This window comes from Cyprinodon variegatus, unplaced genomic scaffold, assembly GCF_000732505.1.
Source record: "Cyprinodon variegatus isolate N-32 unplaced genomic scaffold, C_variegatus-1.0 Scaffold871, whole genome shotgun sequence".
NCBI lineage: Eukaryota > Metazoa > Chordata > Actinopteri > Cyprinodontiformes > Cyprinodontidae > Cyprinodon > Cyprinodon variegatus.
Window position 1 is genome coordinate 117,945 of NW_015151324.1, and position 14,290 is coordinate 132,234.

The 14,290-nt window shown below is 35.9% G+C and overlaps 1 protein-coding gene across 1 annotated transcript in view; it reads left to right on the plus strand.

The window, feature by feature from the left end:
- The window catches only part of LOC107099442 (leucine-rich repeat and immunoglobulin-like domain-containing nogo receptor-interacting protein 1-B), an 18,404-nt gene extending 7,541 nt beyond the window's left edge, over positions 1-10,863 (plus strand). Inside the window, exon 2 of the mRNA XM_015397562.1 lies at positions 7,606-10,863. Within this exon, the coding sequence (XP_015253048.1) occupies positions 7,606-9,465 (1,860 nt within the window). The 3' untranslated portion in view covers positions 9,466-10,863. The remainder of the gene's footprint in view (positions 1-7,605) is intronic.
- The last annotated feature ends 3,427 nt before the right edge of the window (positions 10,864-14,290 follow it).

Genomic DNA, 14,290 nt, shown 5'->3' on the forward strand with positions numbered 1-14,290 from the left:
AGATAGATAGATAGATAGATAGAAAGAATAGGAATCACTACAATATTAGTTGCTCTTAGTGGTTTTTAATTGGCATTCATTGGCTTTCGGCCATGACAAGCTGATGGCATTCCAGGACATAATGTCGCCATGTGCCTTTCGGATAGTACTCTGGGGTACTACCAGCAGGTGGCAGATATGTTGATTATATCTGTTCATTGCTCTCTGTGCTGGAATTCTGTTTAGGCTGAAAAAGCTCTGTCAAGGCACTTTAAGAGGGGGCTGCATGGTGACACAGTGGGTAGCACTGTTGCCTAGTAGCAATAAGGTTCTGGGTTCGATTCCTGGCCTGGTGACCTGTCCAGGGGATACCCCACCTCTGGTCCATAGACTGCAGGAGATACTGTAGGAACCGACCGCACCGATTACCTGAAAAGGACTAAGCGGGAGAAAATGGATGGATGGAAGACACTTTAAGGATGGTTGCTTGTTGTAAATAGCCTTAATTTATCATGGTAAAATAGTTTTGGGTCTTTTTTGCATAGGAAAACGTGACTATATCCCTTGCAAAAAAAAGTTGAAAAAAGTTGTCAATTTACTAAGCTGTCACTAGAAATGAGAGTGCTAAGCTATAGACCATATTGGATAATTGACATTCAAGGTAAATAACATCTTGTTAAAGTTCTAGGTCCAACTGAGAAGATCGAAAAGGATTTGTTGGGTGTCACTAGCCATATGCTGTAAAGTGGATACTCTGATACTCAATATGATGCATAATATTTACAATCAGGATCATCCTTAATGGTCAAATGTTTTTGCACAAACAAAGAATTTGTCTCTGCAAAACGCGACAACTATTCAAAAGAACGCTTAGCAAGATCAATTGGACAAGATAAACAGCAATAAGTTAGATCAAGCATTGTGTAGTTTAATCCATTATAAGATATCCAGCTAAACAGCACAGAAGGTGATAAGAAGTGGCTTTTACAAGCATTTAGATTTTGCTTTCAAGAACCAAACCTTTACTAGAATCCTATATTAAACACTTGTCTTTAGTTCCTCTGTTCACTGATGCAACCTGGCAGAAATGCTGCAGTGGTAAACAAAAAAATTAAATGTTACTCCTGGTTTTTCATTTATGTTTAAATCTTAAATCTGTCCTTGTCAACTGTAAACCATTTTATTATGTTATGATAATCCTAGCTTGCAAGGAGTAAAGCAACAGTTTGTGACTTTTTTTTATATAAAAAATTAGGTATTGAATGAGTATAACAATACTCTTGCCAAGTAAAGCTGAGCCACTCAGCTTTTATTGTGTTACATACAAATTCTAGTAGATACTAAAGCATTAGTATTCACACTGAGCTGTAGGTTTTCAGGTGACCATAAAGATAAATGACCTTAAAAAAGACATGAGGAATAACTGTTCTTCTGGACCTAAACTTCGCAAACCTCCATGAAAAGTATTAGAGAAAAAAAATGTTTACTTTTAGAAAGTGGCTCAAACTATAGTGACTTGATATACTCTGCTCAAAACAACAAAGTTGAAACTTAAATAACATCCAAGAGATTAATGAATGAAATATTCTCAATGAATACTTTGTTCTATACAAAGCTGAAGGTGCTGACAACAAAAATCCTGAACAGAAGAATCCAAATCACATTTATTCACTAATTAACTTGATTAAAAATAACTAACACCCAAATACTCATCAATTAAAAGTAGAAAATGTAGTTGTTTGATTGGCAATGACAGTCTCACAGGAGAAACAGACTGAAGACTAAATGCTGCTGGAAGAATGAACTTCTGTGAACAGCTAACTATTAAAGATCTCAAGGAGTCAAAACAATTTAGAATAAAAGTTTTTCCAGGAAATAAGTTATGAATAGACAGTATGCAGCCCATTTTCTTTGCACCAATCAATCCATGACATCAACTAAAATAATTTCAATAGAAAGTCAACATCTTTGAAGAATTATTCTTTATATAAATAATGTTATTAACTTAAAAATAATGACATGTGTATAACAAAAAACTTTACTTTGACAATATTGCACTCATTGCTGTTTTCTGATTTTTGAAATATGAGGGCTGTCATAGTGTCTGTGCTGCTTAATAGTGAGCAATGAATGAAGCATCAAGTAATGAACCTTTAGGCAAAGCATTGGGTAGGAAGGCTTCATTGCTTTTTGAGGCTTCATTTATCCATTACTACCACCAACATTTAAAAGTGACCAAAACATCAGCTAGAAAGCATAAGTAATCAGAAGTGATCTGTGGTCCACACCTACAAAACCACCCCTTTATTAAGTGTGACTTGCTAATTGCCAACAATTTCAACGTTTTCTTTTCCATTTGCACATCAGCATGTGAAACTGATTGTCAATCAGTGTTGCTTCATAAGAGAAGTTTTATTTCACAGCAGTTTTATTTGACTGATGTTATATTGTGCTATTTACATGTTCCCTTTATTTTTTTTTAGCACTGTATTTGTACTGAAGTAGATAAATAGTTGTCAGCCAAGAAATAACTCAAGATGAAAAAAATCAAGGGTAAAGAGGCTACTCATTTACTGAGAACTTAAGTAGTATTGTTGGATTTAATTCATTTGTCCGGACAAAAAAAAAAGTGCCAGTTCTAAAACATCGAATAATAGAATTAAAATGTGTAAAGAGCAAATGTATCATTATGAAGTAATGGATTTAGGCATTGCCCTGTGATGGAAAGATGACCTGTCCAGAGAGTACCCTGCCCGTAGACAGCTGGAGATAGGCACCAGCCCCCTTGCGACCCCGCTTGGGATAAGCGTGACAGAAAATGGATGATTTTGGCAGAAGAAATATATGTCCAAATTACAGTTTCAAATCTTTTGCAATTCGTATTAATGTGAGGTAACGTACTTATATTAGTGAAGTGCAAAGTAGGGCTGGCTAATTAATTGCATTCGTAACACTAGAAAAGAACTCGGCAAGTGCAGACCTCCACCAAGTAGCATATTTTGCCCCCAATTGTGACACTAAAGCTAAAACTCGCATATGAACTGGATCATTACCACATTTAAATGAAATGTTCGTGGGCATCAGGTGCACCTCTGCTAATTTTCATAAAATCCATTCAGAAGCTTTCAATTGATTTTTTGTCTTTAGTAAAATAACTCCAGAGTTTTTGAGTCCAATGCTGAGGCTGTAAATAGTCACTGCTGCAACCTTCTGGTTTAGTGGGGAATTAATTGCTCCACCAAATGTCTGTATATCACAATTTAAGAGGATCTTTTTAAAAATTCCTGTGTCCAGATTATGATTTGGATCATCACCAAGCTCTTATGGATTGTTCCTTGGCATAAGGGATACACATGATCAAAATTTCCTTAAAACCCATCCATAAGATTTCTGTATACAAACAGACACACACACACACACACACACACACACACCATCCTCTAGAGCTGATGTGTATGGTTAAAAGACTTTAAGCCCTTTCCTGAATCTTATAGCTTAGGTATTAGTAGTTGTTAAAAAGTAACTCATAGGTTGCATGGTATTGATAATCAAGTCACAATTGCTTAAAGTTTGGATCTGAAGCACTTTTAAGTGTGGAAGGACTATTGACCTGGGAGGGTGGAAAAAACATTTAGAAACACCTTTAGATTTTTCATATTAAATAAGTTTGAATGTATTTTTCTACTTTCTTGTGTTCCTTCTCTTTTGCAATGATATAAAATACCATTAAAACCTCTAATATATGTGGTTCTAACTGAGTGATGTGTAAAAGAGGTTTAAGGTTATTGATTGATTTTTTAAGTGTACAGTACATGGATTGATACATGGTATTGTATTTCAACAAAAAAACAAAAAACAAAACAAGCTTTTGATTGTTTTCATATTGGCAAATGTATCTATTTTGTCTTGTCATTAAAGGTTCTTCTCTGCATTCTCTGCAATCCAGAGAAAACTAGAACAGTTTCCCACTAAAAACCAAACAACACTAATAACATAGTATGTTCAGTAAAACAAAAGATAACGGTTGTTTATCTGACTCAGGGCACAGCCCTACAGGATAATTTATTCTAAAACTAAATGTTGAAGATGTGAACATTTTTTCTCTGTTTTGGGATGATTAAAAAACTTTCAAATGGAAGTTGACCTCTTCTTTAATCTACTTATCTACTCTCTGTTTTTGTTTATACATGCCAGTGTTCTTTTTTTTTGCTCATATAATTTATCAAACTGTGATACTTTCACTAGTGTCACTACATATGTAAAGTTTCACTACAGTAAATGGTAGGTCTTGGAAGAGAAATATATTTACTTGTATAAAAGACCAATAACCTACTGTATTTTAGTCAAACTTCAGGTTAGGGATTAAGTTTATGAAAAGAAGGATAATAAGCATTTTGTGTATAGTTTAATGTGGCCATCACAGGTTTGAGTCCCAGCCTGTTCACCTTTGTCACATATCTTCACCCGCTCTCTAATCCCATTTGCATTAGCAATCTGTTTTTTTCTTTATTCTTTTTAATTTTATTTTTTCAATTCCTTCCTCCAGCTTAAAAGCTCCAATGAACCTCATAGTTGCTCCACTTCCTTCCCAATATAAATATGCTAATAGTTTTCAATATTATGCCACACAGCAAAGGTATTTAATAACTAAAAACAGCTGAAAGGGACATATGCACTGATGCATAAAGCTCATTTGTCTGTATAATGCTTCAGATATTTACTGACCCATGAAGTGCATATTTTGCTCTCTCTTTCACCTGCATGAAACCGTACTGCCTGTTCGGGCAGGAGACTGAAGTTTGGCAGAGACAGGAATTTTAAGAAAGGAATATGACACAGTGAAAAGTCCCCTGATAAATTGCAGTAAACCATGAAGGGGCAGTACAGAAGAGGCCTGTCCATTCCTATGTACGAATAAATAATGATTTTAAAACATCAATGAAGAGAGGCAGAGTCATGACAGAGTCATATAAACATTTTGTCTACTGAAGACTATTTCAAACCTCTAAACCTTTTAAAAGGAGAATAGTTAGCTTATTGTCATCAAATAAACTACCTTTTAGCAGCCATGTCATGCTGTTGCTAACAGCATGACATGGCTGCTATAGTTTTCAGTCAGCTGTGCAATATCCGAATAGTCAGATATGATACTTGGATATGCTTTGTATTTACTTCTAATCTTAAGTGTACACAAATGTACAATAGATTAAACACTTCACTGATATTTAAAACAGGATGGAAAAATGGTAAATCTGTTTGTAAAAAAACAAACAAATGAAAAATGCTCACATATCTGTTTTTACAGGATTAAAAAAGGAGAGCAGCAGTTCAGTGTTGCTAAAGAAATATCATCTATTAAATTGGAAGTGCTTTTTTTCTTTTAAACTGGAAAACAGATAAGACTTTACATAATCACATCTAACAAATATTACTGTATATATAATGCACAAAAAACAAAAACATATATAGGTAATTTTTAGACATTTTAAACAATTTTTTGTCATTTCTTAAACCTGAACTTGACACTTGGGTGTACATTCCAAATGAAAGGAAAATTACTTTACACTGAAAACACCATTGCACCACATCATACACCAAGAAAAGGTGTTGATGTGAAGTTGTGGAACTGAATATTTTTAAACTGGCAGATAGCCAAAATATTTAATAATTCCCTAATAACAGATTTTCTGTTTCATTACATTTGCTACCTAGAATTTGCATTCTTGTTTTGAGAACTTACATATTATATTTATATCTGTGTACATGTTAATGTTTCCAATATACACCAAATAATACAATTAATGATCATTAGATTTGCCTCCACCTTTTTATTTGATTCTCCTGTCCTCTTTGTTCTTCTTTTTCAAAAATTCATAAAACATTTTTCAACATTTTTTTATGTACATCATTGAAAATCCTTTGCAATTCTGCCATGTGTAAGCTTCTCACCCAATTTCAAATTCTTAACAATTTAAAAATTCTACTGCAAGCCACATTTGCAATATTAAATGTTAACATATCAGTCCCCTTAAAAATATATTAAACATGTAGGTCTTAATTGGAATAGAAACAAGGGCAAATTTTTTCTCTCAATACAAAACAAGTTTGACCTAAATTTGATGGACAGGTTGGATGAATGTGGGTGTTTGTAGAGCCATGTTTAGAGCAAACAAAACATATGGGAAATGTAAACATCTTGATGTGAAGATTTGGGCTTGTTTTACAAGCGCACAGTACTTAGTACCATGCCATCCTTGGATAGACCATAAACTAGTATTTATACTAGTGTAAGCCATCACCCAAAAAGCTAAATCTTGACTGAAAATGGTTCAAAAAGCACAACGATCTAAAACCCAGCACAAAGTTACAAGAGGAAGACTAGAAAGGAAACTTAACAGATGTTTAAATAGAACAATGACACTCTGGTGCTTATAGGCTTAAAGATTCCGTCTTTGACCTTAAGAAAGCTGGTACTTAACAAAACACTGCTTCAAATTATGTGGTTGCAAAGATCGCTCTCCAAGGTTAAGAAATACTTTTTACAATTTTTGCTCCATCTTTCTTCAGTGAAATCAGGCATGAAAATGTCAAATTAGTGATATGTTTTGTAAACTTAAGTTTTACTTTTAATAAACTGAACCTGAGAAGGGACAAGGTTACCTGATACATAAACTAACAGAATAGTTTTTATTTTTTACCATCTAAAAGTAAAGTATCTGTTTTGCATAAACTGCTACTTCTTAGGCGGGCATCTGTAAACTGTTCACCTTGACATTTTTGCAAATGATTTATGAAAAAAACAAGTAAAAAATAAAGCAGGGGTTTGAAGAAATTGTTTAGTAGAAACTAGGTTTGCTCTCCTTGTTAGTCAGAAAAACCAAATTTACTGGACTCAGCAGATGAGTATATTGTGGACTAATCTAATCTACAAAAAAATCAATTTACAGGCATTACACCTTCAACAAAAGGAATTGTTAGCAGTGGTTGGTATAAATTGCGTTGGCTGGATGTAACCTTCTGATTTTATAAAATGATTCATTATTATATGAATAGAAATATCAAAGGGTTCAACCATTTTCAGATAAGAAACAACTGTGCATGGTCTAATATAAGTACATCACCAAAGAGTCTTTTGCACAAAGGAACATTTTTTAGGGTGTTTCTCCTAGATATAATGGATGTTTCATGTAGTTTGAAAAGCTCAAGTTTTAAAACCAATCAAACATTTATAGTTCAGACACGTGTTTTAAAACACTCATTTTTACATTCCTTTACAAAAACAGCAATACACATGCTTTAAAGCTTATGCAGTAATTCAGGGTAGTTGCAGTGTATAGCCAAGCCATATAGCTTTCACTGATTGTCTAATTCTATTACCAATGAGGAACCTCACCCTGACAAAATCAAATGCAGAAGGGAAAATCCAGTTAGCATGTTTAAAAGACATATATACAAAAAAAGTTGTTCTTGTTTTCTTTTGAAACATTAAAAACAAACGTGTTCTGCTTGTATATATTTATTGGCCATAATCCTTCCGTAACCTCTTCAATCATAAAGCTTACTTTTATTTGATGATGCCTGGGTTACTATAAAATATCAAAATAATTTTTGTCTATGTCTTCGCAGGTAAACAGTAGGATGGTGTCTGGAGAGGCAGGAGGGCACAGCTACTTGGTGGCATGCTGGCAGCCCATCCTGATCCTGATGCTGGGCACTGTCCTTTCAGGCTCCACCACTGGCTGCCCTTCAAAATGTGACTGCAATGGCCAAGAGCGTTCCGTTGTCTGTCATCGAAGAAGGCTGGCAGCTCTTCCAGAGGGAATTCCCACTGAAACAAAACTACTAGACCTCAGCAAAAATCGTCTGAAAATTCTGGGGCCTGAGGAATTCATTAATTATCCACAGTTGGAGGAGCTGCAGCTGAACGAAAACACCATTTCATCAATTGAGCCAGGGGCTTTTAGTAACCTAATGAATCTTCGAACTCTAGGCTTGCGCAGCAACGAGCTGAAGCTCATTCAGCTAGGAGTATTCACAGGCATGGTCAACCTCACACAGTTGGATATTAGCGAGAATAAAATTGTGATTTTGCTTGATTATATGTTCCAAGAGCTGTACAACCTGAGGGCTTTGGAAGTTGGGGACAATGACCTAGTCTTTATATCACCCCGATCATTTCATGGTCTTACCAATCTTGAAAGCCTCAACATTGAAGGGTATAAATTGGGCTCAGTTCCCACTGATGCCCTCAGCCATGTTCACAACCTGCTATCACTTCGATTACGCTATCTGAACATCACTGACATAAGGGACTTCTCCTTTAAAAGGTTGTATCGACTAAGAGTACTGGAGATTTCTCATATGCCTGCCTTGAATACTATGGCCTCACAAAGTTTGTATGGACTCAACCTTACATCGTTGTCCATCACGAACTGCAATCTGTCTGCCATCCCCTATGAAGCCATCAGTCATCTCAGATATCTTCGGTTTTTGAATCTATCCTTCAATCCTATTCATACTGTTGAAGGGAACCGACTCTTCAATCTACAAAAGCTCCAGGCCTTTCACTTGGCTGGTGGAAATTTGGTGGCTATTGAGCCCTACTCTTTTAGGGGTCTCAACCACCTCCGTATTCTTAACGTGTCAAGAAATCACTTGAGCACCCTTGAGGAGTCTGTTTTTCATTCAGTAGGAAATCTGGAGACCCTGGCTTTGTATGAAAACCCTTTGGCCTGTGACTGCCGCTTGCTATGGGTGTTCCGCCGGAGATGGAGGCTTAACTTTAACAAACAACAGCCCATTTGTGTTTCTCCCGAGATTGTGCAAGGTAAAGAGTTCAAAGATTTCCCAGATGTACTGCCTCCTGACTACTTCATCTGCCAAAAATCAAAAATTGTGGATTACAAGGTTCTGGAAAGCCATGTGGACGAAGGAACTACTGTTCACTTCTCTTGCGAGGCTGAAGGTGATCCAGCTCCACTTATAATGTGGCTATCCCCCAAGAAGGAGTACATTACTACAAAGACTATGGGATCAAGACTTTCTGTATCCAGTGAAGGTACACTGGAGGTCCGCTATGCCCAAATTCAGGACAATGGGACATACTTGTGCATTGCCAGTAATGCTGCTGGCAATGACACCAAAGCTGCTCACCTTTTTGTACACAGCTACTCCCCTAATTGGCCCCATCAGCCAAATAAGACATTTGCTTTTATCTCTAACCAGCCAAGCGATGAAGGTGCTAATGTGACCAGAGCAACAGTTCCATTTCCATTTGATGTAAAGACACTTATTGTGGCAACCACAATGGGATTCATCTCATTTCTTGGAGTGGTTCTCTTCTGTCTTGTAATTTTATTTCTGTGGAGTAGAGGAAAAGACAGCACTAAGTCAACTATTGAAGTTGAATATGTGCCACGCAAAGAGGAAACAGAGGAGGCCAGTCCGACAGAGGCACCTGTACAATTCAACATGAAAATCATGTGAACTCCCAAAGGAGGTCATGTAAACTTACAAACTGCAGTAAGGATGCATTCTGTTCTTATCTAAAATATGTAATCAGTTTGTGAGCTATAGCACAGCAGCAAATGCATCTAGACACTATAACTTTGACATTTTTTTTACTTCAGGGACCGAATCTTTAAAAGAAAAAGTTCAACATTGTTCCAGATTTCTGTACATGTATGTACTGTACAGTATGTTAACATGCACTCAATTACATGATTTCTATGTGGAACCAAATAAGGAAAGCATATAAATAAAGCACAGCTACAGTAAAAGACAAGCTGGTTTCTACAGATAAGAAGTGGAAAAGTATTTTAGGTCTTTTTGGTGTTTTTTTTTGACAAAGGAAAATTATTTTTTTTCCTGTTGGCTATCTTTCCCATTGATTGTTCTTAAAAGCACACATACCTGGTATATGAGCCCATACATTCTTGCCTGAAATGCTATTTCTTTGTTTCTTGTACTCGTTTTAACTTTGGGAAAATTGCATCATATTTACCCCCCTCTCATGTTGTCATATTGTTTCAACAATCATATCTGGACTTATTGAAAATAACCCAGCAATTACAAAGACCAAAAAATATATATTAAACAGATTGATAATAAATATAGTCATGGTTTTAAGTGATGTAACATCTATAATGAACAATTGCTTGACTTCTTTGTCGATTATTGACAGAACTGTCTGTCAGCAGTGGCCTTTCTGATATATATATATAAAAAAAAAAAACTTTAAATCATTTGATGAAAATTTCTCCAGTCTCTATCAAAAGGTGGAATATTCAGCTAACTTAGTGATGCTAAATCTGAAAGTGTGCATGTTATCACACTGGAAAAGTAAAAAGCCAGTTTTTGCTTCTCTCTGCCAGCAATGGAAGATTGTCATTAAATGTATTTAAATGTTGTGATATACATATTTTTCTGTATTTTATTCCTCTGTGTAAATTACGCTATTGCATATAGTCATGCTTTTGATAGCTGTGGGTTTTTGAGCATACTGCAATCCAAAGAGCAGATTAACTATTCAGTAAACATGTTTTTGATGTACTTAACTGAAAGAAAGCACATAACTACACCCTTAAAATTGTTCTGAGTAAAATTCTTTAAAATACAACAATGTTGATTTGTTCACCTATTTTACTGTTTACTAAGTTTAATCGCTCTTACAGTATCCAGAAGGGACAATATAACCACATACTTAAAAAAGTAGTGATTTTTATTTTTTGCCATGATCATTTTTTAATCAATATTCATATTCCATATTAATATTTAAGACTTGGAGTTCCAAGTCTCAAAAGGATTTTATGTTGTCCAATTTTTTTCAGAGTCAAGGTTTGATCTGAAGATGATGTGCTCATTAACTTCTAAGGGGATAGGCAAATGGATATTCTATTGAAATAAAGGACATTTTATACAACAGACTATTCATTTTATATTTAATGGTTTAGAATTAATGATATGGGGCTTTAGGTAATGCCATAACAGAAGGCTCACAGCAAAGCATGCTTTCCCAATACTTGTGAAGTAAATTTAATCAGTGTAATATCTATATTTAAATACATGCCAGATTTTGCTACATGCCAAACATGTGGATTTATATCATTTTGACATATATAACAATTTCCAGAAAAATCTTAATATATATATATTTAATCAAGGAATTTCACTTTAAGTTTAGAACCCACTCTAATAGTGGTGTTAAAATTTTTTTTGCTCTGAAATATGTTTTCTATATCTATCTATCTCTATCTCTATCTCTATCTCTATCTCTATCTATCTATCTATCTATCTATCTATATCTATCTGTAATCTATATCTCACATATATATATATATATATATATATGCCTGCCTTTTAAGACAGGAAAGTATAGCAGTTAAAGTTGCTACTTGAGAAAATACTGAACCATAGAGGTCAAAATAGCCCTGTGATTCAAATTATAAATTGTATTTGGAATAAAAATGAGAGAACTAGGGGTGCTAAAAAGCACATCCTCCAAAGACTCCAATTTACATGGGAATGTGGCAGATAATTAATTGACATATTACTGATCTTGCTGGATTTTATTCTGCTTTACTTCCATAAATTGCAGGATCTTCTTTACTTTATCTTTGCCACGGGAGAGTAGGAACGATACATGCTTTCACGTAAGAGTCTCCAAAAGCCGCCAGTGACACCGAATTTTTTTTACTTCTTGACATGTAAAAAAAGTAGCATTAAGCCTTTTAGCTTTTTTTAGGCCATCCATTTATGTGCTTAGGGATTTGCTTATGATAATTGTCCAGATGTATAACCGATTGGCATTTGACCTTAAAGTCTAACTTATCCCGTGTAAAATGATAAACCTGCACCCAGACAAATTTATCATAATGCCATCAAATTACTTAGGGCAAAGAGACACTGAGGGACAGGGTGGGGAATTAGCAGGAGTTGTTGCAGGATAAGCAAAAGGGGCAGCTAGATCTAATTTCTGATAATTTCTTAAGAAAAAAAATCAGATCAGAGATTTAAAAAAATAAAATAAAATCGGACATAAATGGTATGACCCGGGGTTTAGCTTTGCTTAGCCTCATGGAAGCATGGGGATTGAGCAGAGGAATGCTGGTAGTTACTTCATGACCAAAAAGATGGAGGATTCCCCCCTTTGTCACAGAAGGTTAAAGGAGCCGAGCTGACCAGACTCTTACCCCCGGCTCACACCGACTCCAGTCTTACCGGTGCGGTGGGTGCGGCGCCGCAGTGATTCCAAGTCATTAAAAAGACATAAACCTCTCTCACCGGCTGCTGAGCTGTCCGGCTGCGGTTACCGAGCCCTCCGCAACAAGCTCTCGCAAATATCCTTATTTGGGCCGTGTTATCGCCTGAAGTTATGTGAACTCAAGTGAACTTCTGTTCTCGCGAGTTAAATCTCCGGACCTGTTGCCGGAGCCGCAGAGCTGCACCGCACCGTAGTCAAAAGGGCGGTGTGAGAGGGGATGTGCGGGAGTTGCGGTCTCCATCGGCTCGGTAACTGCACCGGAGCCAGTGTGAGCAAGGGGTTATCAATTTGAACCACTTGCTTTAAGGTAATGACTTCATGATGCCTGAAGTCAGTGCTGCTGAGGCAGGATGACTTGCTCTCTAGCAATAGTCGGAGGCTGTTGTGCTCACTGTTTATTTGAATGTGGGGCTTTGACTATGAAAGCATGCATTGTTGACAAAAACCTAAAGCATGTACTGTTTAAACCCAAAGTCGCCCAAAGTCAGTACTTGACGGCTGCTCTCCTGCAGGCTTTAGAGGTTTCTTTGCTTCAGCACAGCAGACTTCCATTGATATCTGATAAACAGCCTTTTCTTAACTGCAATCATCAGAATCTGCTGTCCTGAAGCAGAGAAATCTCTATAATCTGCAAAACAGTGGCCCTCGAGGGGCAAAATTCTGTAATGAACGTAAAAAAAAAGAAAAAATGCATGTAAATAATACTCTATTGGCCCAGTTTGAACACTTTATATAAATAAAAAAGTATATTTTTGGGTGAGTTACACTTTAAGGTCAAAAACTGAACTGGTGGTCTTACATTCTGCTGGATTTTTTAGTAAAACATTGAATATATGGATGACCTATATGTATTTACTCTATATCAGAGCATGGGGAAGTCATCCAGGTCCTAGACCATAACAACCACCATTTTCTGAACTTGTAATGGCAACCAACATTAAAGTCAAAGTCACCTATCTCTGTAGTTTGGCATGATGCCCCCTCATGGAATAAAAAATACAAATTCTTATGTTTTAGATATAAAACTCTCTGGATGTTGTTGTCTACTGTTATCGAGCTTTATAAATACTCTGCCTTCCTCTTTTCCAGTTGTATAGCACAGGTGTGCTACCAGTTTAAGACGTGCCCTTGATCCAAGGTAGCATAGTCAAATGGCCTAATTACCACTTCTGCATATCTCCTAGGTCTGCAGAGATCGGCTAATGAGCCATTTATTTGATGCAGGTGTGTTGAATTGAGGGATAGCATTTCAAACATGCAATACACAATGAGGTTTGATTCTGGACATCACTGAGTCTGTTTTTTCCATAGATCAACAAGGTATAGATGAAATCTGAAAAGACTAATTAACATGGAAACTTTTAATGTTTTTGTAAACAAAAACAACAAATCTTTCAAAAACTATGAAAACAAAGCTACAATATTCCAGAGGAAAAAAAAAAGTCAATGTTGGAAACTCATGGTTCCACACCCTTATCATCTTATCAAAAAGAAACACCTACAAAGTTTTCTTCAGCCTGTAAATTGTCACCCAGACAAGGTCATTAGGCTTTGTAATCACTGGGAAGACTGCTGATTTGCTAATGTTCAAAATGCAATCATTGATACCCTCCACAAAGAGGGTAAATTACAGAAGATAATTGCTGAAGAAGTTTGTTCAAAGAGTGCTATATCCACACATAGTAAAAGAAAGTTAACTAGAAAGGGGGAAACAAAGGGCTGGAAGAAATTATACACCAGCAAAAGGATAACCACAGCCTTAAGAAGATATCGGTCAAAATCAATTCATGATTTAGGGGGAGCTTCACAAGGATTGAAGCTGCATTGAGCGTATCAAGAGCCACTGTGCAGAGAGGGATCCTACACAGAGTTCACAACAATAATCTCTATTTATTCAATAAATAATAAATAAAATAAGTAAATAATACGTTTGGAACAGCATCAAACAACAAATACTAAAATAAAGATAAATTCATAATTTTGACACAAACTTGCTGTTTCATATCATAACTAGATTACTGCTATTTATGATTAAAATAAGCACATCAC